Source organism: Bombus bifarius, unplaced genomic scaffold, assembly GCF_011952205.1.
Source record: "Bombus bifarius isolate JDL3187 unplaced genomic scaffold, Bbif_JDL3187 scf7180000007992, whole genome shotgun sequence".
In the NCBI taxonomy this organism is placed as follows: domain Eukaryota; kingdom Metazoa; phylum Arthropoda; class Insecta; order Hymenoptera; family Apidae; genus Bombus; species Bombus bifarius.
The window spans coordinates 279,233-300,535 of record NW_022884373.1 but is presented as its reverse complement, the minus strand read 5'-3'; the positions used below and the strand labels follow the sequence as shown (position 1 = coordinate 300,535).

Sequence of the window (21,303 nt, the reverse complement as noted above, 5' to 3'; positions counted from 1 at the left end):
ATATTCTTTTTTTTTTTTTATTTGGAAGTATCTTTATCCCATTCACAATTCGTCTTTATGAAAATAGTTATTTACTCCAAAACTATTCAGCTGGTTGATTAACACAAATTTCCACTATCTGAATTTTGCGCGCTACTTTAATACAATATACAACTAGTCACCTTGCCAATTCGGACCTTTCCTCTTACGACATAATTGAGCGACATAAATGCGTGCGACTCACGGTTAGGTGCGAAAAACGTTATCATTGGTGTCGTTGACCTAAGAAAAGTTATTGCGAAGCTTGTCATCGAATAAGAATCATCAATCCCCTGGAAGAAGGAGAGGGTAGAAAAAGATCTGTAACAAAGCGTGGAATATTATAATTTGAATTAATCAAAAAATTATATAAACGTATCTGTACATCCATTTTTGTTAAAATAAATCAAATATTACCAAACGTTTTGTATCAAATGTCATGAAATCTATAGGTTACTATTTTCCGAAGACATCCCCATAGTCAAGCAATGATCTGCATAAAAGATAATCAAAGATTTAGCATTAATGTATAAAACTGAACGGATTATGTCAGACTAATTATATAAACGATTTATATATTTAAGAAGTAATTGATGAATAACTATATATGTTTCGAATTAGGTTGAGAAAATTTATAAATTGTAATAAAATATATAATGACAAAGATTAAAAATTAGCTTATAACAAAAATCCAGTGATCGAAACTTCTCAATGTTTTACGCAATCGGTACTTCAGAGCATGAAATGCGAAATTGAATAAGGTGATAAGTCTACCCTTTTACTCGTCTGTGACTGTACTATCCAAGGGTGACGGTAACAGTTCCTCATGACGTCATCAATTGGGACAACATCCCTCGTTCCGAGGATGCAAGTTCTACTTGAACTAAACATTGTTGATCGTTCAGCAAATTGTCCGAACAAATTCGTTACGAAAAATATCGAGAATAACGTCGTAATATTGAAAATGTGTGCACTGTGATTATTCGCGTCGAAAAAAGTAACACTTCAGCGAATATTAAACATCCCGTGTAGATACGCAACAAGCGTTGATGCACGAGATACGCATCGATTTTGCCGGGAAAACATGAGTGATAGAAATAAAAAAGTGGTGAATGTAAATCTTATGGATGGTAGTGCATTTCGAATTGAATGTCAATCATTGTATGCGACAGGTGAGTGGATATTAAAATGTCGTCGTTTATATTTAAGATGGTTCGATTCAAATGTCGAACGTAATTCGATTGTTTCTAACACTTAATTATATATATCATATGTTTTAACCATTTTTTTGTCGCTTCAGTGTAAGTATCTTTTTTCTTTACAATATCATTTACATGCTGTATGTAGCTATATGAATAGTAAATATTACTCTTGTATATAGATATATAACAAAGTTCGTGTAATATCTGAAGCTCACCACCTGTTACTACCTTATAGTATCATATATAACATGTAATATAATTCCATTAGATTCAAAATAAACAAATATTAATAAACAATTCTCATTTATATGTATCGTGCTTTGTACAATAAAACCTTGCTAAATTAGCAGCTTTTAAACAAAATATGCTAGGCCATGTCCTTTTCACTGTCTGACCAACATCGACGTGTACTACTTAATAACGTTACCTATCATTTTCTAGCCGAACGAAAAATTATTGACATCCTAATCGAGATAGTAACAATATTTTTGTTAATTGGATTAAAAACATTACATAACATTTTTAAATAAACATTTTTTCAGTTAGTTCTACTATCATCATTAATTACACAATCCATATCTTGTAATCATCTACAATTAAGTAGCATGTACTGTTCAATAAAAATAATATTATCATTGCAAAGATGTACGACGAAAAGCAAAGGACATGGCACACCTGTAGATACGAAATGCCGGACTAGTGGAAGTTGAAGAGTAGAAAATAAATAATCAGAAAGCAGTAGAAGATAGAAAAAGAATTGAGCCATACGTAGTGACTACATCATACAGGAATATATAAGGATAATGAGTCACGCTCAGCAGCATGTACTTGCAAGTGCAATAGTTCTTGCTCTGATAGTGGTCTTTGGCATCCATGTCTTCCTGTTTCCCATGTACACATCCAACCCACCAGCCCGCCATATAAAGATTTCAACATATGAACAAGCTCTTTGTCGCACTACCTTAAAGAATATCAGAATACCACCAGAGTGGAGGAATCCTTGTCCCAAGTATGGAATAGTTTCTGTAGTTCAAGGTGGTAGGCTTGGGAATCAGATCTGGGAGTATGTATCGGTGTGGGCTACTGCAAGAAGGACCGGCTTGGAACCATTTATGCCACGATGCATATTAAAAACTCTTGAAGAATACTTTGAAAATCTCAGTATTCCACCACTCAGTTACATTGGAAGATGTAACTTAGATGTTAGTCAAGTTGTTAATTCTCTTGGACAATGGAACAGTACAGAACAAAATATCATCATACCAAGGTAGGCTATTTTATTTCATTTGTCACAACTGATATTTTATGTTTTTAATGTTTTTGCTTCACAGACATGCAGCCTATTGGTCTCTTATTCTGGTGTGGTTGGATGATGTACGAAGAGAATTTACATTCAAGCCAAATTTAAGAGCTTATGCAGAAAAAGTATTGAAAGAGGTGGCAGAGGAATTTAATTTGTCTGAACCAACATTTGTAAGCATACATATACGAAGAACAGATTATGTGGATTACTTATGGCAAAAATTAAAGATTAGACCTGCACCAGTCAGCTATTATTTTGCGGCAATGGATTACTTTATTGGCAAGTATCGTAATGTAGTTTTTGTAGTAACTAGCGATAATATAGTTTGGTGCAAGTATAATTTGAATAGTAAAAGACATAGAATTAAATTCGTGTCTGATATGAATGCAAGAGGTCCAGGCAAAGATCTTGCAGTTTTATCAGCATGTAATCACAGTATTATAGATTATGGTACATATGGTTCGTTTGGCGCAATTCTAGCTGCTGGTGAAACCGTTGTATATAATGTAACAACATACTTTTCTACATTAATTGCTGAAGTTTTGCCAAACTGGAAGATAATGAGTTGAACAAAAATCAAAAATTATTCTATGGATCTCAAATTAAAAGTAATCGTGTACAAATATTTTATTGAAAATACTTTTTATACGAAGTTATTTCGTTCAATTTTATAATGCAAAGATTACATTATCTATATTTCTTTCAAAATTAAAATTGCTACAAAATTTTCTATAACATTTTTTTATTAAGCACGAACGTTTTGCTTACTGCTTACAATTTCTTAGAAGAACGTTTTTCTTAAATACAACATCCAAAATTTTTATTTATTATTCCAATATAGTAAAAAAGCAGCTTATAGATATTTATCATAAAAGGTAAAGTTTGCCATTGAAAGGTTTATTGCATACTCATATCTTTTCAACAATTTCTAAAAACCCAAATGAAAGTGTAGCGTTATATTTTACAAAATTTTTATCAAAATAGTATAAGTATAACGCTGGCAAATTACATATTTAGAAACAGTATGCATAGTTTTTCACTTAATTATGGCACTATGAAATGAAAATGTTAGCAACCCCTGCACCTTTAATAGTAGTATACTTTGAAGAATATATAAGAATCTAATATACATAGAAGAGGAATATATACATACAATGGAACGATGGACCACTAATGTCTAAAATTAAAACAGATGCTTATTTTTTTTACTATCTATGATTCATGCGGCTCTGAGAAATTAAATAGATTCAATATTCTTTTGACACAATGAACCAATGAACTGAGACTAATCCAAAAATCTGCAAGAAGACTTTACAGTGGTCGAATTTAAGCAATGAAATTATTGGATGTTTATACTATTATTTCTGAAATCATGATCTCTTAATTACTTATTTCGTGATATAACATAGCAACTGAAAATAAGATATAGTTATATTGCATTATATATATTATATTTAAGATGACTTTCAAGTGTGAAGAAAGTTACAATCAGATTTGCAGATATAGAAAAAAGGAAATATGTATTAACAAACCATAGCTCTTATGATGTACAATGATTTCAACTGTGATTCTATTTCTTATTGTGCCAAATTCTTAATATACATACATATATAAAAAATATATATGTATACATACATATATAATTGTGTGTCTGCACAAAAAAAGTATATGCATTCGCTTATACGTGTATGCGTATATACATCATACATAATAAGATTATAGCTATACAAAACATAAAAAAAAATAACAATGAATTGTTTATTTCTTCACTTAATAGTCAAATGTTTTTGAAACAGAAAAAATCAATAGATTTGAAGGAAAGGTATTTTACATAAACCCAATATACATATGTATATATACATATATATACTTATATATACACATATATAAGTGTTTGAACCTTATTAACCACGTGACCTGATATATTCAATTTATAATATTTTGTAAATTAGAATAGTAAATGTGTCTATGTCTATATATGTTATAATATCTATATATAAAATCTATATATATACATACATCCATATATATATATATACATACATATATATATAAAGCATCTTCAGTATAATTGTGCCTGTTAGTTGTTAAATAATTATAAAAAAATGTACTATGGAAATGCATGATGATTTACAATTGAAATAAATGATAACGAAATTAAGTAAATGATAGAACAGATGAAATTGTACAAGTATACAACTATCAGGCACCAATATGATCTACTCTGTACATTCTGTGATAATTTTATGTAATTTATAAAAAAATAAAGCAGATGCGTTCTAAAACTTACTTGTTTCACAAAATAAAAACATTCTGCATCAGAAATTGCTTGAATCTTTCTGCATTAATCTGATTTTATTATTTTTACATTTCACTAATTGTTAGTGAAAATGTATTGTATGATCAGTCAAAAATAAAAAAATTAAAATCTTAGTAGACTAGTGATTTAAAGTAACAAGACCAGCTGGTCCTAATCCTAACTTTGTAGGTACTCCTTTTACTCTCAATGGTTGAAAACCAAGTTCACTCTTTGGAATCCCATATTCTTGTAATTTAGTTTCATACGTTCGAAGTAGATCGTCATGCGCTTTGCAAACTTTTGCTAATTCATATTGTAGATCTTGTATGGCACTGTTTTTTCTATTCAACAGATTCTGAAGAAGAAGAAAAAACATTTACATAAAAAGAGGAAAAGAGAGCATACCCTGCAGATAAAAGACATTTGCATATAAAAAAAGGGGAGAGGGCATAAAGAATATTCTGCAAAAAAGAACATTTATATAAAAAAGAAAAGGAAAAAAATTACAAACCTCTAATTTTTTATTAGCATTAATAACGACCATTGGATCTAGTTGAGCAGCAGTAAGTACTTCGCTGATCTGTGCTTCACGCTGTTCTAATAAATCCGATAATTTCTCAAGTTTCTTTTCTAAAAGAATGTTCTTTAAACCTGTCTTCTGTTGGAGCTCAAGTATTGCTGAGACAAATCTTGAATGTAATTCGTTTCTTTCAGACTGACACTAAACAAAAAAACATGACTTTTCAATTTAAGTTATAATGACTTCACAATAAGCGTAATTTTATTTAGAAAGGAACATATATGTTTTTATTTACCTTTTCAAAACGTACTTCTAATACTTCGTTTTCCCATTTTAAGTTCTCTAACTCTTTTGTAGCTATTACTAATCTTTTTTTAGTACTCTAAAAGAATTAAGGTCTTGGACAAAAAATAACCCACATAACATATGTGACAAAATTTTAAATACTTACAATTAAGCTTTGTTTATCTTTATCATAATTTGCAAGTTGGCGAGTGTAATTTGCTAAGGATTCTTCATATGACTTTATATCAGTAGAATATTTTTTATTTTCGATAGTTAACTCTCGTACTTGTTTTTTCATACGCTCTTCATTACTTCTCATTTCATCCATTTGGTCCTACAAATCCAATAATGTTATTATATATATGACTAACTTGCTTTTTAATTAATTATACCTTCATACTCTTTATCAAAGACAAATTGTTAAGAGTAATGTCATTATAATAAGTTTTCATTTCTGCAAATGCAACTTCATGGTTTTTTATCAAATTTGCAATTTGTGTATTTTTTCTTTCTTCTACTTCAGTTATTTCCATTCGATGTTTTAAAGTAAGGGATTCATATTGACTCGTCAACTTCTGTTCATATTTTTGTTCCAATTCTTGAGCTTCAGTTTCAAACTGTTTTATCAGCTTATCTGTTTCTTCTGCATGTTGCTAAATAGTAAATTTCAATTTACAAAATGCTTAATAGTAACAAAAGGTATATGATATTTTTTTCGTACCAATTTTAATGCTTTTATTTCATTTATATGGGCCAAATCTTGTTCTTTTTGCAATCTTTTTAACTCTCTCTTATCTTTAATCAATTCATTTTCTTGAAGAGTATGATCATCTTGTGCCATTTTAAGAGCAACCATATGTTCAGCTTTAGTTTCTGACAAATTAGTTTGATGCTCATACATTAAATGTTTTACTTTCTGTTTATATAATTTGAGCTCTGCTTCGTGTTTTTCTGATAACTCTTCTTTTTCATGTTCTTTATTTCTTTAAAAATACATATACATATCAGTTAAATTTCATTAACATTAAATTTACAATTAAATGTAGAAAAATACCTGACAGTTGCCTGCGCTTCATCTAATTGATGTCTCGTAATTTCCCAAAAAGTTCTAATCTTATCTCTTTCAAGTTGAAAAAAATTTCTTTCCTCTCGTTCACGCTCCATTTCTTCAAGTATCTTGTGTGCATAAACTTCTAATTGTTCTCTATTCATTTTCGACGTATCTACACCATCAACAGTAGCAGGTACTTTTGCTTTCTTAGGTCCCTATAAAAGTAAAATAATTTATATATGCATAATTCAGATTTTGTTGATTAAATGTTTGCAATCAAAAATTTAAAGGCTCACCATTTTTATAAAAAATTAAAATCAGAAGAATAGAGTATCACGAGAATTGGATATCACGAAAATGGATATCTATTTTGTCATCAATTTCGATGATTATCAATAAAAATTTATAAAAATAGGTGATAAAGTATATCAATATCAATTATTACTTTAAAATATCGATATCTTTATTTTATAATTTCATTAATAAACGTAAAGACAACTACATATTTCCAACGTGAAGTTATACAGTGTTTTGTCAGATTAGTTGCTAAGTAACCAAAATTTTATAGCGTCAATGCATGCAGAATATGTACGATTTTATAGTATAATAGGAAGGAAAATACTGTTTTATTACACATTAACCATATAATTTTATTGTATATAAATGAAATAATATGAAAACACATTAAATGCATGCAAATGTATTTAACGTAATCGAAACAATATTTTACAATAATAGCTTAAAGTTCCTAATATATCGAGGTCAATAAGGAATTATTTATTGATATAAGAAAATTACATTTGTTTCTATTCCATAAAAATAAGCTTATAAACAAATTTGTTCTCTTTTTGTATTTGTAAATTCATATAAATGTTGGCTATAACGTTAAACATATCATAAAATATGTTTAGAAAAAACATTCTTTTTATAGTGCTATAGTACAAATATTGTGATAATAGGTATTTTATCTTTCTATTGCTTATCACATTATAAATTATTCTATTAAAAAGTGTGTAACAATATGCTACGTGTCTACATTTTGAAGCACTGTATGTATAACGCGTTAATATTTAATAATAATGAATGCACATTACTCAATGTAGTTTTCAAATAACTAAAAAATGCATGTAAATAACCTATAAAAGTAGCCACCAACCAATATGCTTTGTATTAATTTTAACCATTATCATCATAGATCAAGTATAATTTTATATTTTTTTTAATGATAAAAATAAAAATGTATCAATAATGAAGTCATTAGTAATAACACATATTAAGTACTCATTAATGCAATTTCTTTCTTGCAATTTTTTTTGTCACAATTTTGTTTGTGAACAATTGAAAAATCGTGTAATATCAATAATAATAAATATCATGCCTTGTTTGTAAGAATTTGGGTATATACGTATTTACATAAACATTTAGAAAGTAAAATATGAGGTAGACTCATTTTACCGATACAAAGAATATTGTGTGGTAAATTGTATGCGTTTTGGTCCATTGAAAATTCTTATACAAACTCGTGCAAGGTTTGTGCCCACATTAGGTCTTTATGTAATAATTATGTAACGCGTTTTAAAATGATTATATTGTGTATAATTATACTGTGCTCATTCATTAATAAATATAGTCACATTTCAAGATTATACAGTCCTGACCTTAATTTTATACCATTATTAAAATTTGATGTAACATTGCATATACAACATATACAATACTACCTGAGAAAGTTGATATTACATAACAAAAATAAATAATTATGTTGAATAATTACATAACCACCCTCATGAAAAGATTCATTTAAGTTAGAATATCAAATGGAATGCTATATATATTATCCGTCTTTCTATAATATTAGTTTGCTTCACCCTTAAATTGAAGTAGGCATCCTACTGCACCAAAATAACCCTACAATTAGAAAAGGAAAAGAATATAAATACATTCTTTTAAATTCTTCAAGCTTATATAAGACTATTTCATATATAACCTCATGCTCTAAAAACAAAGCTTTCATCGTTCCTTTAGACCAATAATCCATAGCATAGGCCAGAAGTTTCATTGATATAGGATTTACTCTAAGAAAATTTCCTACAAATACTACCTAAAATTACCAGATAATGTTACTATTAAAAATTAAGTATGATAGATACATTAATTATGAATATATTTTACCCTTTCAATTTTTTCATTGACGGCACACATACGCGCGATAGAACCAATATTGTTTGTAATGGTAACAAGTGTTGCGCGTGCGAGATCTTGTTTGCTAACTGCATTCCGTCGATCTTTAGAATTCATCTGTCCAAAACTGTACATATAATTAAAATAATACGCATTAAATACAAAGTGAACTATAAAAACACAAGACCAAAAATAATATTTATTTAGTTATTAAAAATACTACCTGCTTGCAACAAGATCGCCAGGAAGACCAAATGGACCATAATCCCCACCATAAATATCCTTAACTAATTTGTCTACTCTAGTATTATCACCTCCAGTTGCTAATTCTATTGCCTCTTCGAAAGTGTTGCATCCAGTTAGTAAACAACATAATCCTAAAAATGTGCCACCACCTAGACTAAATATGAAATCAAATTTAATCAAAATGTAATTCAATAGTACATATTTTTATACTGTTATAAAAGGGATACATACCTAGTACCAGATATTCTTTTATAATTTTCTGGCCCATAAACTGCTAATATGCTTACTCCTGATCCTATATTTACAAGCTATAAAAATTATTTATATATAAAATATGTATATACAATATATAAATAATGTACAGTTTGATATTCTAAAGAATCCAACATACCAAAAACGGGTAGGGTTCAGAAAAGTCATAGGGAACCTTCTGACATTTACTATCATCTGTAGGATGTGACCAGTAATAACATTCGTGTGGATTTGTTGTTTCTATGTAGAGCATACCACGTATTAAACTATCTAATTCATCAAATTTTGCTAAATTCATATTTACTTCCTACAGAAACAATGTACACATTATTCAGATTTATACTGTGTATATATTATATATTAAGCTATATTAGGATATAAAGAAATAAATATCTCACTTGTTTAAAATTTTTTTCAAATTTATATGCACCACCACCAGTAGCACAAACTGTTGTGACAAGATTTGCCATGCCTTTAGACCTTGCTAATGCTAAAAAATTTCCCATCTCACTTGTAGGAAATCTAATAAAATGTAATGTACCACGTCTACCTCTGATACAAACATTATCCATCTGTAATAGAATAACATAACATATTTTTGTAAGAATGTGTTGAATAGATTATTTAAGAAATAATTACATGAAACATACTTGCAAGTGTGTGTCTCTATGACCTGTTTTCCCATATGCTGAATTTCTAGTTAGATATCGTCGAATATTTTTTAAAGTCTCAACTTCTGCATCTGCTTCATCTCTTGTAATATCTTTTGGTTCAAAATATACCAATTTGGATAATGTACCTCCTATATCCATACCAAACCATGGCATTGCTAAAAACATAAAAACCATTATTTAAATACCCTTAATTTGAAAAAGTACAAAGATCAGAAATATTTAAATAATGCATAATCAAACGAAATGCAACTATTGCAAGAATGGATTAATTTGTATATAATGTAAATAATATATAAAGCACACAATATACACATATATTTATGTACACAATAACAGATTACAAATGCAAATAAGCTTCTATAATATTACGGCATAAATAAATTAAAAGAATACAAATATAATTACAAAAACATAAACATTAAAATATAAAAATATAATAATAAGGAAATCAAATCATAGGCATACATAAGCAATATATGCATATAAGAGAATCACTTTAAATTGCAATTATTATTTAAGATATTTTCATATAACCAATAATAATTATTAATCAATCATTTCAAAGTGATACCCTCATGTATAATAATATTATAACAATAATAATAATAAAAGAATAAAAATGGCTACTCTAAGCACACATACACTTGTATAACTCACAAGGTGATGAATGGTTTTTGGACTCCTTGACTGGAGTCTCAGAATCAGTATAACCATTGGATGCCATAGCTTTTGTTGTAATATGATTTTTATAAGTTTGAGGACTCATTACTGTTCTTCGAGTCATTTACAGTTCTTTTTAATATAATATCTAATTCCTTGACTGAAAATTACAAAAAAATTATATCAACAATATAAAACATAGTTATTTTCTGAACCATTAAACATTCCTCATGAATTAGTAAATTAAAAAAATTATAAAATCTATTCACATTCTCTGCTGTATCAAATATTAAATATTACTCGAATTATAGATGAATTAAAAACATTAGTAGATTACATTTAAAAGTGCTTTATACTGAACTCAAACTGATGATATCAAAAATATATATTTCAACAGTTGTTCTAAAAATTTCGATTTACATTTACATGTAACTTATTACACTGTAACTCTACTATATTCATAAAAATTGAATTTTTTTATGACTTTATTGCTGTATTCGGTTAACAAAGAACCACTTCAAATGCGCCAAATAAAAATTAATTATATTGACATACATTATTAAAATGATAGATTAATGTGTACAGTATTGTTGCTATTAAATCAATATTTATACAGTTAATTAATTTTGAATTATAAATAATTGTTAATAGTACTTGCGAGGTAACGCTACTGATACTTCTGACGATTTTAAATCACGAATTATAGAAGCGGCGGCTTATGTACGCAAATACATGTAAAGATAATGTATATTTACGAAATTATGACGGACGAGTCTATATTAAATTTCAGAAAAAATGCAGTAACACACTAACACTGCATAGATATTGACGATTGGCTAATTAAAACACGAGAGACCAAAGACGAAAGAGAACAAAATACAATCACTACCTTAATGTCGATGAACGCTACACAAAGCGATAGAAAATTATAACTGTGTCGCGTACGGTATTACACGTAGTAGCACTAAATAAAAGTCAAAGACATGAAAAACGAGTAATACCTACCTGGAGACGCCATTTCAAACAACAATTAATTTTTTCTTAAGGAAATTTGTTAAGAAATTGTCTAATTTTTAATGATTAAATTTTAGATTGATTTTAAGTTGATCGCTTGACTATTTTATTATTGAGTAGTAATTTTGTTTCATTAATGAACTAGTACTATTATAATATTGATTTATAATTTGTCGTAGTTTCACTTAAAGTATCTAAATTATTAGACATGTTATTCAATTTATATAATTTCATAAAACTTGCATCACAATCACTGTTTATGTAGGTTTAGCAATATCGCGTGATAGCTATTGGTTAATACTATCTTAAAAACTAGTTTTTGTACTCCTTCCTTTAAGCCTTATTTGCCTTTTAAATTTTCAGAACAAGGTACAATGTACGACGTATGATGTATCAAGAACGTGAAGCCGTAGAACTGTTTAATATTAATTTCTTTTATCCCCACGCCCACGTATAACATCAGATTACTGACGTCATAAATCCATGTTACTAAAATCTGCATCGTAAGTAAGTATCGCACATCGGTACATCGCACTAGCTTGTAAACTACACTAGTACTTTATTATCATTGTAATTAATTTAAAAACTTCAATCTCTCTCTCTCTTTCTCTTAGAAAATAATAATTTGTTACTATACATAAAATCATTTCCAGATACTTACATTATAAACTTCTGAATGAGAGAATCTATTATTTCTTATACCTAATATACGTGTATATTTGTATTATTTTACTATCCATGGTCACGTGCAATCTACTTATTTAAAATGTAAATAAGATTATAAATATTATAATTTTATTTACATAGTAGAGATTAAACTTGTATTATGTAATATAAGATATATATATATATATATATATATATATATATATATATACACACACATACATACATATATCTGATGACAAGCAATAAACACAATAATTACAGAAATTATAGTATGACATATTATATCTCTTTATTAAGTTTTAATATAACTAACTAATATTTATGTTTAATATTTAATTACATTGGGCACGTGCCATCATAGAAATCTTCTGTGCCTTCTGTACTATATCTGGGCAATGTCTACGACGTACAAGTTTGCAATCTTGAAAGAATCCTTCATTTCTAGGAAAACCATGTGATCCATCCGCATATGTAATTAATCCTACAGTTGGATGAAACAGTAATTTATTAATTCAATATGAAAAATTTAACATTTAAAATCTTACTTACCTAATCCCCATACACGCCCACCACGAAATTCTCCCTCAAATTTCATCCCATCTGACCTCCAAAATACACCATGACCGTGAAACCAACCTTGCATAAACTCACCTTCATATCTAATATATAAAGTACATTAGAAAGTTAATAATTATAAAAAGTAATATCTTATGATATTTACTTTGCTCCATCTGGGAATATTATAACTCCTAAGCCAGAACACAATCCATTTTGAAAGCCACCATCATAACGTGTTCCATCAGGAAGGAGTAAAGAACCAGCACCATGTTTCAACCCCTTTGAATTCCAATCCCCAATATATTTTGTACCATCTTCATATTTGTATGCACCATTCTTTACTACACCTATAAATAAACTTTGATGTAACACAACATTTTTACACAACTTTTACATTTTTTAGATTGAGAAAAGTAAGTTATGTCTTACCATCACCCATGCTTCTAGTGTACTAAATGCATTAAAGAGTAACTTTCAGGTTTCAATCCCATTACAGAAATCAATTCTTTATTCAATTATGTACATTATATACAACATATAGGATAAGTACAATATGATGAATCAGTTTCTTTACTCTTACAAGAAAAAGTAGTACAGCAAGAGAAATCATTTGCTTTAACATGTATGTATATAAATGGATATATAAAAGTAGACTTGTGTGTATAACTTTAAAAATATACAAAACAATATTAGAATAAAATTTATATCTATTTGTATTAAACAAACATAAATGTATTCATCTATGAGTTATAAAATGTAAAAATTATTAATGTATAAATAAACAGATCATTGTCTTTTTACTGCCCCTGGCGCACCAACTAAAAACCATCGTGATCTCGCTTTTACTGCGGCTTTTCGAACTAAGCGTTTTCGATCGTCAATTGGAACTATTAACTTTTCCAATACATCTTGTTTGTATGTGTTAATGAATATTGTTGGATAATTACAATAATTTGTTAAACAGTCTAAAGCTGCTATTCTGACTCTCTGCAATATATGAAGATATGAAAATTATAAAATGAATATATTGAATATATTATATTCAATATATATTGAATATATATTGAAGATACCAAGCAATTTTATAAAATATTACCATTATTCTGTAGGTAGATAATTTTAATAACCTCGGAATAAAACTTTGTATCATATCAGAAAAAATACTGTGTTTAGTCTCCAATAAGAGGTTCAATGTTGTTAATGTTAAAAAAATTAGTTGTTCATTTTCAAGAGATAAAGATTCTATCAAAAGGGGGACCAACTGAAACAAAAATTTATTGTTGATATAAGCTGTGTTGTGTGATATTTATGTCGGCATGTACTGAATACCTTAATTAAATACATAAGTAACAGCTCCAAGGGTACTTCTTCTAATAATTGTACTAATGTCTTTAAATAGTTCTGCCTTGCTATATTTTTAAACTCAGAATCTTTTTTAATTAAGTGTTCAAATACCCTTTGTTTATACAAAATTTTGACATTACAAAAATTTTCCACCACTAAAGTATCTTCGTGTCTGTTTGTCAAGATCTTATATTCTTGTACTATATGCTGGCCTATTCGGTCATGTTTCAAAATATTGGTAAGCTATGGATACAATATTAAAAAACATTAAATATTATATATGAAATATTGAGGAAGACTAAAAATTTTTACATACCTCATCTAAAAATATTTCAACATCGCGGGAACCTTTTATAATTATAGCTTTTGTTAGCCATATTTGTAGAGAAGCACTTGCTTGCATTATTTCAATATTAGTATCTGAATTTAAATTATTATTTATTGCTTCTTTAAAATATGATAAAGCATGTTGGAAGTATTTATTACTATCATCAAATTTGTTTAATATTACAGCAATAAATTTACATGCTATTAGCCTTATATTTGGATGTTGGCTGTAAAGTGCTAAATTATGTACATTTTGTAATAAATTTACATTTATTGCTAAATCAACATCTTGGTATAAGGGGATGAAAATATTCATTACTAAAGCAGCATCAGATTCTGAACTTTGTTTACTTAAAACTGAAATGTACTTGTTGACAAGATTTTGTTGCTCTTCAATCATAAGATTTCGTACAATTAGTCGACAAATATTTAAAACTAAATCTAATCTTTCATCCATGGGATTGATATTAAGGGCAGCTAATTTTTGAATAATATGACATTCGTTATATAGATACTGTAGAATATTATAGTCAATAGCTGTTGTAGCGACTAGCCTATGAAGACATGTTAGAGCTGCAAAGCTTATGTCAAAATTCGCAACATTTGTTTGCAATACAATCTGTGGAAGAACTTCAACTCCTAATTTATATGTTTTAGCAACAGTTGCTAGTACTTTTAATTTACGGATTCGTATTTCTATCTTCTCCTCATCTGAAACATTCAAAATAATAAATAGTTTAAAACAACCAGGCTCGCTAAATTCAAGTATTAAGTATTTACCAGTATTTAACTGAAACTTTTCTTTGATCAGAGTTGATATCTCGTTTGAATATAATGTAGCAAAACTTAAAAGAGCCGAATGACAGAGTATTTTTATTTCATTACAATTTGTTCCAATTAGATTACAAATTTTATCATAAAGTAGAGTACGATGTACTTCATTTAAATACGCTTTTTGTATTGTTAAACCAAATAATATTTTTGATTGTAATTCCATATTCTCTGTTGATAATTCATTTAAATATAGGTTTGGTATATCTGTCCATGCTAATTCTGGAACATCTAAAAAAGGATTTTATGTTGCATTTTAAAACATTTTTAAATACATATTTCAAAGTATGTAAAGTATATATTTACCCTTAATAGTAAATCCATGATCAGAAGCAGTTTTAATAAAATTGTTTAATGTTTCAATTAAAATTACTTTATCAACTATTGCAGTCTTAGTAGAATATTGGCCAAGAAATATTGGTACTATCGCTTTTAATACTTGTATACATGATTCTTTATTGATCATTGCCACACATTCTAGTATTTTTACAGATGGTCTAAACAGACTAAGTTGCACATCATATAAAGATGAGTCTAGATCTGTGGTTATATCATTAATGAAACTTTCACGAACTTCAACATCACTTGATATAGTGTCAATTATAGCGGTGACTGCTTTCAAGCTTGCATTTTTTAATTCTAAATCTGCACCTGGTATAATTTCTTTTCTTAAGATAATCCATAATTCGGTCAAATATATTTTTATGCCATTCACACCAAATGTCTTTATACTTTTACATAACAGACTCAAAGAGTCCAACTTGGCAATCTTAAGATTGGAGAGTAATTTTTCAATTATGAGTGGTATACAAAATTCGGCAAATTCTGGTACGGCACAAAGACAAGGTGCCAATTTCTCTGCCAAATCATCACGTGTTATTCCCTCTGTTCTACGCTGAAAAATGTCAAGTCAAATTACAATTTATATTCATAAATGATGAGCAATTAATATCTTGATTGGTTGATCTAATTACAGGATGGAAGTCAACTGGAAAGTAACACGCAATGACTTCAAACATTTCTCCAGCTAAATGGCCTAATGACAATTTTTTCATAAAATATGGAAGTACGTCAAATAATATCATAAGATTGCTAGGATCCCTTTCTGTTTCTATACTAGTAATGAATCCATAAATAAAATCTGGCCCCATAGCTTTTAAATCTTCTATTCTATTTTCCAATAATGTTGTAAATATAAAATATATATTTCTGCGATCAAGTGATAATTGAGATTGGCACTGCACATTTTCAAAAAGACTCCTAAGTAAGCATTCAGGTGAATCCTTAGGTAAATGATCCATTTGAACCTGGAACAATTATGTTAGTTTATATATATAGCTATTATCTAAATATAATTGTAAAATACAACCCAAAACTTACAATTGTCAAAACTCCTTTTATTACTGCTGGTATAATCCTATGGTGATCTTTTAATCTGTCACAATAAAATGATGTTATAAAACACAATTCATCTTCATTCAAAAAATCCTTAGGTAAATGAAATAAAATAGTAGAAAGGGCAGAGATGCCGTTTTTTCGTATTGTAACATCTTTTTCAGTTACAAAAGGTCTAAGTTCTTCTATAATTGCATAAAGTTTTGTATGACCAGACTGTATTTCTAAATTAAAAAGAATAATTATTTTCAGAAAATATGGATGTTAAACAAAGTACTTATTTTTTGTTCTATATATTTAAAAATATGTAGCTATATTTTTGAGGGAAGATATACCATTTTTACTGGCATTAGTATAGATAATATTTTAATAGATCAGAAATAGGCTTCATTACTGTGTGTGTCTAGTTTTTTCTTCAAAACATAAAAGCCAATCATCAATATGCATAGGAAGAACAATCATGGTAATTAATACATACCTAAGGCGATCTCTTGGCACGTTGTGTCCAGTGCCTGATCGTCTTCAAAAGCAGTAAGAAATCTTTCTTCAGAAACGGTACTTGTAAGTGAAGCCATTGCAAAACATGCCTTCGTACTGTGTGTGTATTACTTAACCTTAGTATATTAATAAAATATAATTCTATTGAATGCCGAACGTAATTAATTTTTTCACTTGAAATTACAAAAGATAATTTGATCAGAAAGTGTCAGACAGTAATTGTTATGTTGTTGGGATACGTGTCAATGAAATATTAAATATACTGAAAAATTGTTTGCAAAACTTGTTTTATTTAGATTTGAAACCCATTTATATCTGTTAACATTTCAGGTTAGGTTACTGAAGATTCGATTATAGCGCCTCTAATGGTACTGATTTATAATTTAGTGGATAAGATGGACGAAAATGGCATGTGAGGTGTTGTTAAATTTCAGTGAAATGTTTGGTTACACTAGCCATCTAGGATGGGAGGCTGCATAGGCATAACGAGGGCAAGAAATGCCTCTGTCGACAACAGTACGGGAAATTCCACGAGAGTAAATTCAGGTAAAAATTATAATGAAATTATCTGCGTAAAAATTGCAATCAACAACAGCTAACCTTGAAGACAGTTCTGGTTTTTTCCTTACCTTCCTACCTAACGTTTATTGCGTATTATGTATTAGAATTTGCATATTATTTCTTACACAAAACGACTGACGAACAATTATATGTATGTACTATAATGATTCACGATGTCAAACAAGTTAACCAAAAATATCATTATACTTATTACCCCTATCATCAAATTTGTCATTCCAACTTTATTACTAAAAATATAAGAATTTCAAAATTGCTTGTCACTTTGTTATACTTTGGAATCATTATACATATTACATTGTATAACACAAATAAAAGTTTTCATGTAACTATCTCCATTTTTTATTAGCTTTGTAATATGCCTTTTGTGTAATTTTTTAATTTGAATAAAAAAACAAATGTATTACTTATGTTATAAAAGAATGTTTTGTTTACACAGGAAATTCACGGAAGAATCATCCATTATGCCATGAGGCAATTAGGTGGAAATCAGATGTACCTTTGACAGAAGGACAGCTAAGAAGTAAAAGAGATGAATTTTGGGATACTGCACCTGCATTTGATGGACGTAAAGAAATATGGGATGCATTAAGAGCTGGGGCAACGGCAGCAGAGGCCCAGGATTATCAATTAGCACAGGCTATATTAGATGGAGCTAATATTTCTGTGCCAAATGGTTTTTTAACAGAATGTTATGATGAATTGGGAACCAGATATCAAGTCCCTATTTATTGTTTATCATATCCTATTAATATTGTAAAAGAAGATAGTGGAAGAGATTCTCCTGCTGATTGTTCAGGTAATGCAATTAAATTCAATAAAAGAATTGTAAAGGAATTCAAGCATGTTCTCAGAAAGGCAATTAACTTTTAACATTGTTTACTTAATTATAGAACCTATTGATAGTGGAGTTGAGCAGACATTGAAGCTGAGATTATCAACTACATTAGGAGAAGTTAAATTGCCTGTTTACAGTAAGGACACTATAGCTACTGCTAAAAAGAAATTGCAGGTATGAATTAATAATATAAATTAATATCTTTTTTTTATTTTGCATTAATTTATGATTTAATTTATATAAATAGAGTCAGGAAGGTCTTGAACCATCTCGTCAAAGGTGGTTTTTTGGTGGAAAGTTATTAGGTGATAAAATGCATATAGAAGAAGCAAAGATACAACCAGGTTATGTAATACAAGTAATTGTAAATCCAGAAAAATTGGATGACAGTCCTGTGAAAACAAGTTGAGCTAATATTATACAAGATATACAAGTCATATTGAACCATCTTTCTCTGATAAGCACATTCTTACCTGCATTCGAAGTAAGAATATATTTCTTTTTTAATTTTATATTGTGTCATTATTAAGAGCAAAGCAGCAATTCTTGAAGTGATTTTTTATAATAAAATGCACTTAAAACATAATTCTCGTAATATATAATTGTTATAAGTATTAAATAATATTGCGTTTAAATTGTGGGTTGTGATTATTTAATTTTTATTAATTTATATACTAGCTCAAAAGAAAAATACAGTGCTAAATACATGCCGAAATAATCTCTTAAAGAGTCTTTATTAACATTGGTTTATTAACATAAGTTACATACTTATACAAAAAGAAGTATAAACACGATTGGTAATTAATAACATTTACCTCATAGCAGGAATGTTGTTATACTAATTTGTTACTACCAACGAAGGTGCTGGTGCTGTAACACTTGGGAAACTAAGTATACATGTAGAAAATTATTCTATGCTGCTTATTAAACCATGTTGCATAATTATATGATATAAGAATAAAAACATACACTTAAAAAAAAGATTATAATAATAACAATAATAATAATAAGAAAATTACGGAAATATTGATGAATATAAAAATACAATGGACAATAGTGAAAAAATGAACAAGGTATATGCTGATTATTAAATTGCATTCTTTTGTTGTGTTTCTTACAGATTTTATTTTCTAGGCTTTTTGGATTTATAATTAATAACTATAATTTTTCTAAGGATAAATCAATAGAAAAGATTATTAACAACCTTTGTTGCATAATGTGTGAAATATACAGTTCAATGATGTTTTTCTTTTGATCGAATTCATTAAACTTTTGTAAACGTATTGTGAATGTCTATAAGACATAAGTTTGAATTATTTCACAAAAGTACATGTTTGGCCTATTAGTGGCCTAAAATCTTCGATTCCTTCCTATAAGTACTAATAAGATATTATATAAGGTCTACATAGCTGAATAATGCACGAGAAAAGATGTAAGACTAATAATTAAATTACATGTGGTGCAGAACGTATAATTTTTATACAATTTTATCAGCACAATCACTTTCACATCTGTGTTATATGTGCTTATGATAAAATGATCAACACAGTAAAATCAATATTGCTAGTTCAATTTTAATAGCACCTAATTCTTACTTCTGCCCCACATGTTACACAGAAAGCAAAAATGATATAAAGTATAATTATAAAAAATGACATATTATGCGTGTGAATTTATTGACTGTACTAACACAGCAGTGATAAAGTTTGTTTTTCATATGCATTGATCATAAAATTATAATATATAGTATTGCGTGTGCGTGTATGTATAATACGTAATATATTAAATATGTATGTATACAGGTACATACGTTGGTTCCACTATTCTCAATTTGAGTGTCAAAGCAAACATATTTAATCTTATAAGTAACTTATTTATAAATTGGGTAATTGCATACAAGTTATAATGACAAAAAAATGACTGGAAGCAACCACTAAAAGATATGAACATAAGTGTATAAAACCCTGTTCATATAAAAAAAAAAATGAAATCTTGTGTTAACTATGCATTTCCTTGACATATTATAAAAATTAGTGCAAATAAAGGGAGCACTTGTTTTAAATTTAAGAGTTTCAGATAGATCAGTCTTTTATTTACGTGTTAATTGTGTTCAAGGACTAACACTTCTTTATACAAAGAAATAAAACTTGTAAAATAATCTGTAATGATGCAATGAAGGAATTCTTGTTTGATCCAACATGTGATTTCTTTGATAAAGCAGTAACATTGTCTAAAGTATTATTTTAAATGATCTTTAGCCTAAGCACAAATGACCGATAGTTAACAATAGACTAAAGTATAGGGCGGTTAGCTCATGTGATTGATTAAAGCCCTATCTCCAATGTATAATAATTGAAATAGTCAAAAATGGAATGTGTTCCATTTGTTCTATTGGTTATGTGCAATTAGGCTTTAGTTCATAGCGACGAAAATGGGAATGGTAATATCGCATTTATAGAGAGACATTCGTTACCAGGAACTAAAGACATAAGATTCTCAATGGAACAATAAATTCTGTCAGACTGATATTAGTTTTGCAATCTAGGATTTGAGTTATTT

The 21,303-nt window shown here is 28.3% G+C and overlaps 6 protein-coding genes across 12 annotated transcripts; 2 read left to right on the top strand and 4 right to left on the bottom strand.

Annotated features, from left to right (window-relative positions):
• The first annotated feature begins 832 nt into the window (after window positions 1-832).
• Window positions 833-4,812, top strand: LOC117205737 (galactoside 2-alpha-L-fucosyltransferase 3-like). The gene is made up of 3 exons (XM_033444447.1): window positions 833-1,190; window positions 1,864-2,487; window positions 2,552-4,812. Exons 2-3 carry the CDS (start codon window positions 2,024-2,026, stop codon window positions 3,090-3,092), a joined length of 1,005 nt encoding a protein of 334 aa, XP_033300338.1. The 5' UTR covers window positions 833-1,190; window positions 1,864-2,023; the 3' UTR covers window positions 3,093-4,812.
• Window positions 4,040-7,375, bottom strand: LOC117205734 (dynein regulatory complex subunit 4). Its single transcript, XM_033444439.1, has 8 exons — window positions 6,975-7,375; window positions 6,682-6,893; window positions 6,349-6,610; window positions 6,020-6,280; window positions 5,794-5,961; window positions 5,638-5,724; window positions 5,334-5,543; window positions 4,040-5,177 (listed from the first exon to the last, which is right to left on the bottom strand). The coding sequence occupies exons 1-8, from the start codon at window positions 6,975-6,977 to the stop codon at window positions 4,962-4,964; spliced, it is 1,419 nt and encodes a 472-aa protein (XP_033300330.1). The 5' UTR covers window positions 6,978-7,375; the 3' UTR covers window positions 4,040-4,961.
• An 832-nt stretch (window positions 7,376-8,207) lies between these two features.
• LOC117205736 (pantothenate kinase 3) lies at window positions 8,208-11,793 on the bottom strand. Of its 4 annotated transcripts, none has more exons than XM_033444444.1 (10): window positions 11,697-11,793; window positions 10,689-10,851; window positions 10,008-10,186; window positions 9,756-9,929; window positions 9,497-9,664; window positions 9,337-9,413; window positions 9,083-9,259; window positions 8,851-8,986; window positions 8,666-8,779; window positions 8,248-8,586 (listed from the first exon to the last, which is right to left on the bottom strand). In XM_033444444.1, the coding sequence occupies exons 2-10, from the start codon at window positions 10,813-10,815 to the stop codon at window positions 8,533-8,535; spliced, it is 1,206 nt and encodes a 401-aa protein (XP_033300335.1). In that variant the 5' UTR covers window positions 10,816-10,851; window positions 11,697-11,793; the 3' UTR covers window positions 8,248-8,532. The 4 variants fall into 4 exon arrangements, with proteins under 4 accessions (XP_033300334.1, XP_033300335.1, XP_033300333.1 ...); XM_033444442.1 differs by lacking the exon at window positions 11,697-11,793 and adding an exon at window positions 11,346-11,392 and having other exon boundaries at window positions 10,674-10,851; XM_033444443.1 differs by lacking the exon at window positions 11,697-11,793 and having other exon boundaries at window positions 8,208-8,586; window positions 10,674-10,846.
• An 845-nt stretch (window positions 11,794-12,638) lies between these two features.
• LOC117205740 (MORN repeat-containing protein 4 homolog) lies at window positions 12,639-13,481 on the bottom strand. Its single transcript, XM_033444450.1, has 4 exons — window positions 13,362-13,481; window positions 13,096-13,279; window positions 12,924-13,033; window positions 12,639-12,855 (listed from the first exon to the last, which is right to left on the bottom strand). The coding sequence occupies exons 1-4, from the start codon at window positions 13,369-13,371 to the stop codon at window positions 12,707-12,709; spliced, it is 453 nt and encodes a 150-aa protein (XP_033300341.1). The 5' UTR covers window positions 13,372-13,481; the 3' UTR covers window positions 12,639-12,706.
• Window positions 13,418-17,640, bottom strand: LOC117205732 (MMS19 nucleotide excision repair protein homolog). 2 transcript variants are annotated; one of them, XM_033444434.1, is made up of 9 exons: window positions 17,308-17,640; window positions 16,815-17,053; window positions 16,409-16,741; window positions 15,741-16,329; window positions 15,384-15,665; window positions 14,593-15,314; window positions 14,262-14,519; window positions 14,029-14,193; window positions 13,418-13,919 (listed from the first exon to the last, which is right to left on the bottom strand). In XM_033444434.1, exons 1-9 carry the CDS (start codon window positions 17,402-17,404, stop codon window positions 13,719-13,721), a joined length of 2,886 nt encoding a protein of 961 aa, XP_033300325.1. In that variant the 5' UTR covers window positions 17,405-17,640; the 3' UTR covers window positions 13,418-13,718. The 2 variants fall into 2 exon arrangements, with proteins under 2 accessions (XP_033300325.1, XP_033300326.1); XM_033444435.1 differs by having other exon boundaries at window positions 16,815-16,869; window positions 17,308-17,448.
• A 72-nt stretch (window positions 17,641-17,712) lies between these two features.
• Window positions 17,713-20,823, top strand: LOC117205739 (ubiquitin domain-containing protein 1). 3 transcript variants are annotated; one of them, XR_004487285.1, is made up of 5 exons: window positions 17,713-17,873; window positions 18,346-18,705; window positions 18,800-18,918; window positions 18,992-19,228; window positions 19,567-20,823. XR_004487285.1 is itself a non-coding variant. In XM_033444449.1 (4 exons), the coding sequence occupies exons 1-4, from the start codon at window positions 17,792-17,794 to the stop codon at window positions 19,151-19,153; spliced, it is 723 nt and encodes a 240-aa protein (XP_033300340.1). In that variant the 5' UTR covers window positions 17,713-17,791; the 3' UTR covers window positions 19,154-19,382. The 3 variants fall into 3 exon arrangements, 1 of the variants encoding a protein (XP_033300340.1); XR_004487284.1 differs by having other exon boundaries at window positions 19,423-20,823; XM_033444449.1 differs by lacking the exon at window positions 19,567-20,823 and having other exon boundaries at window positions 18,992-19,382.
• Window positions 20,824-21,303: the final 480 nt, after the last annotated feature.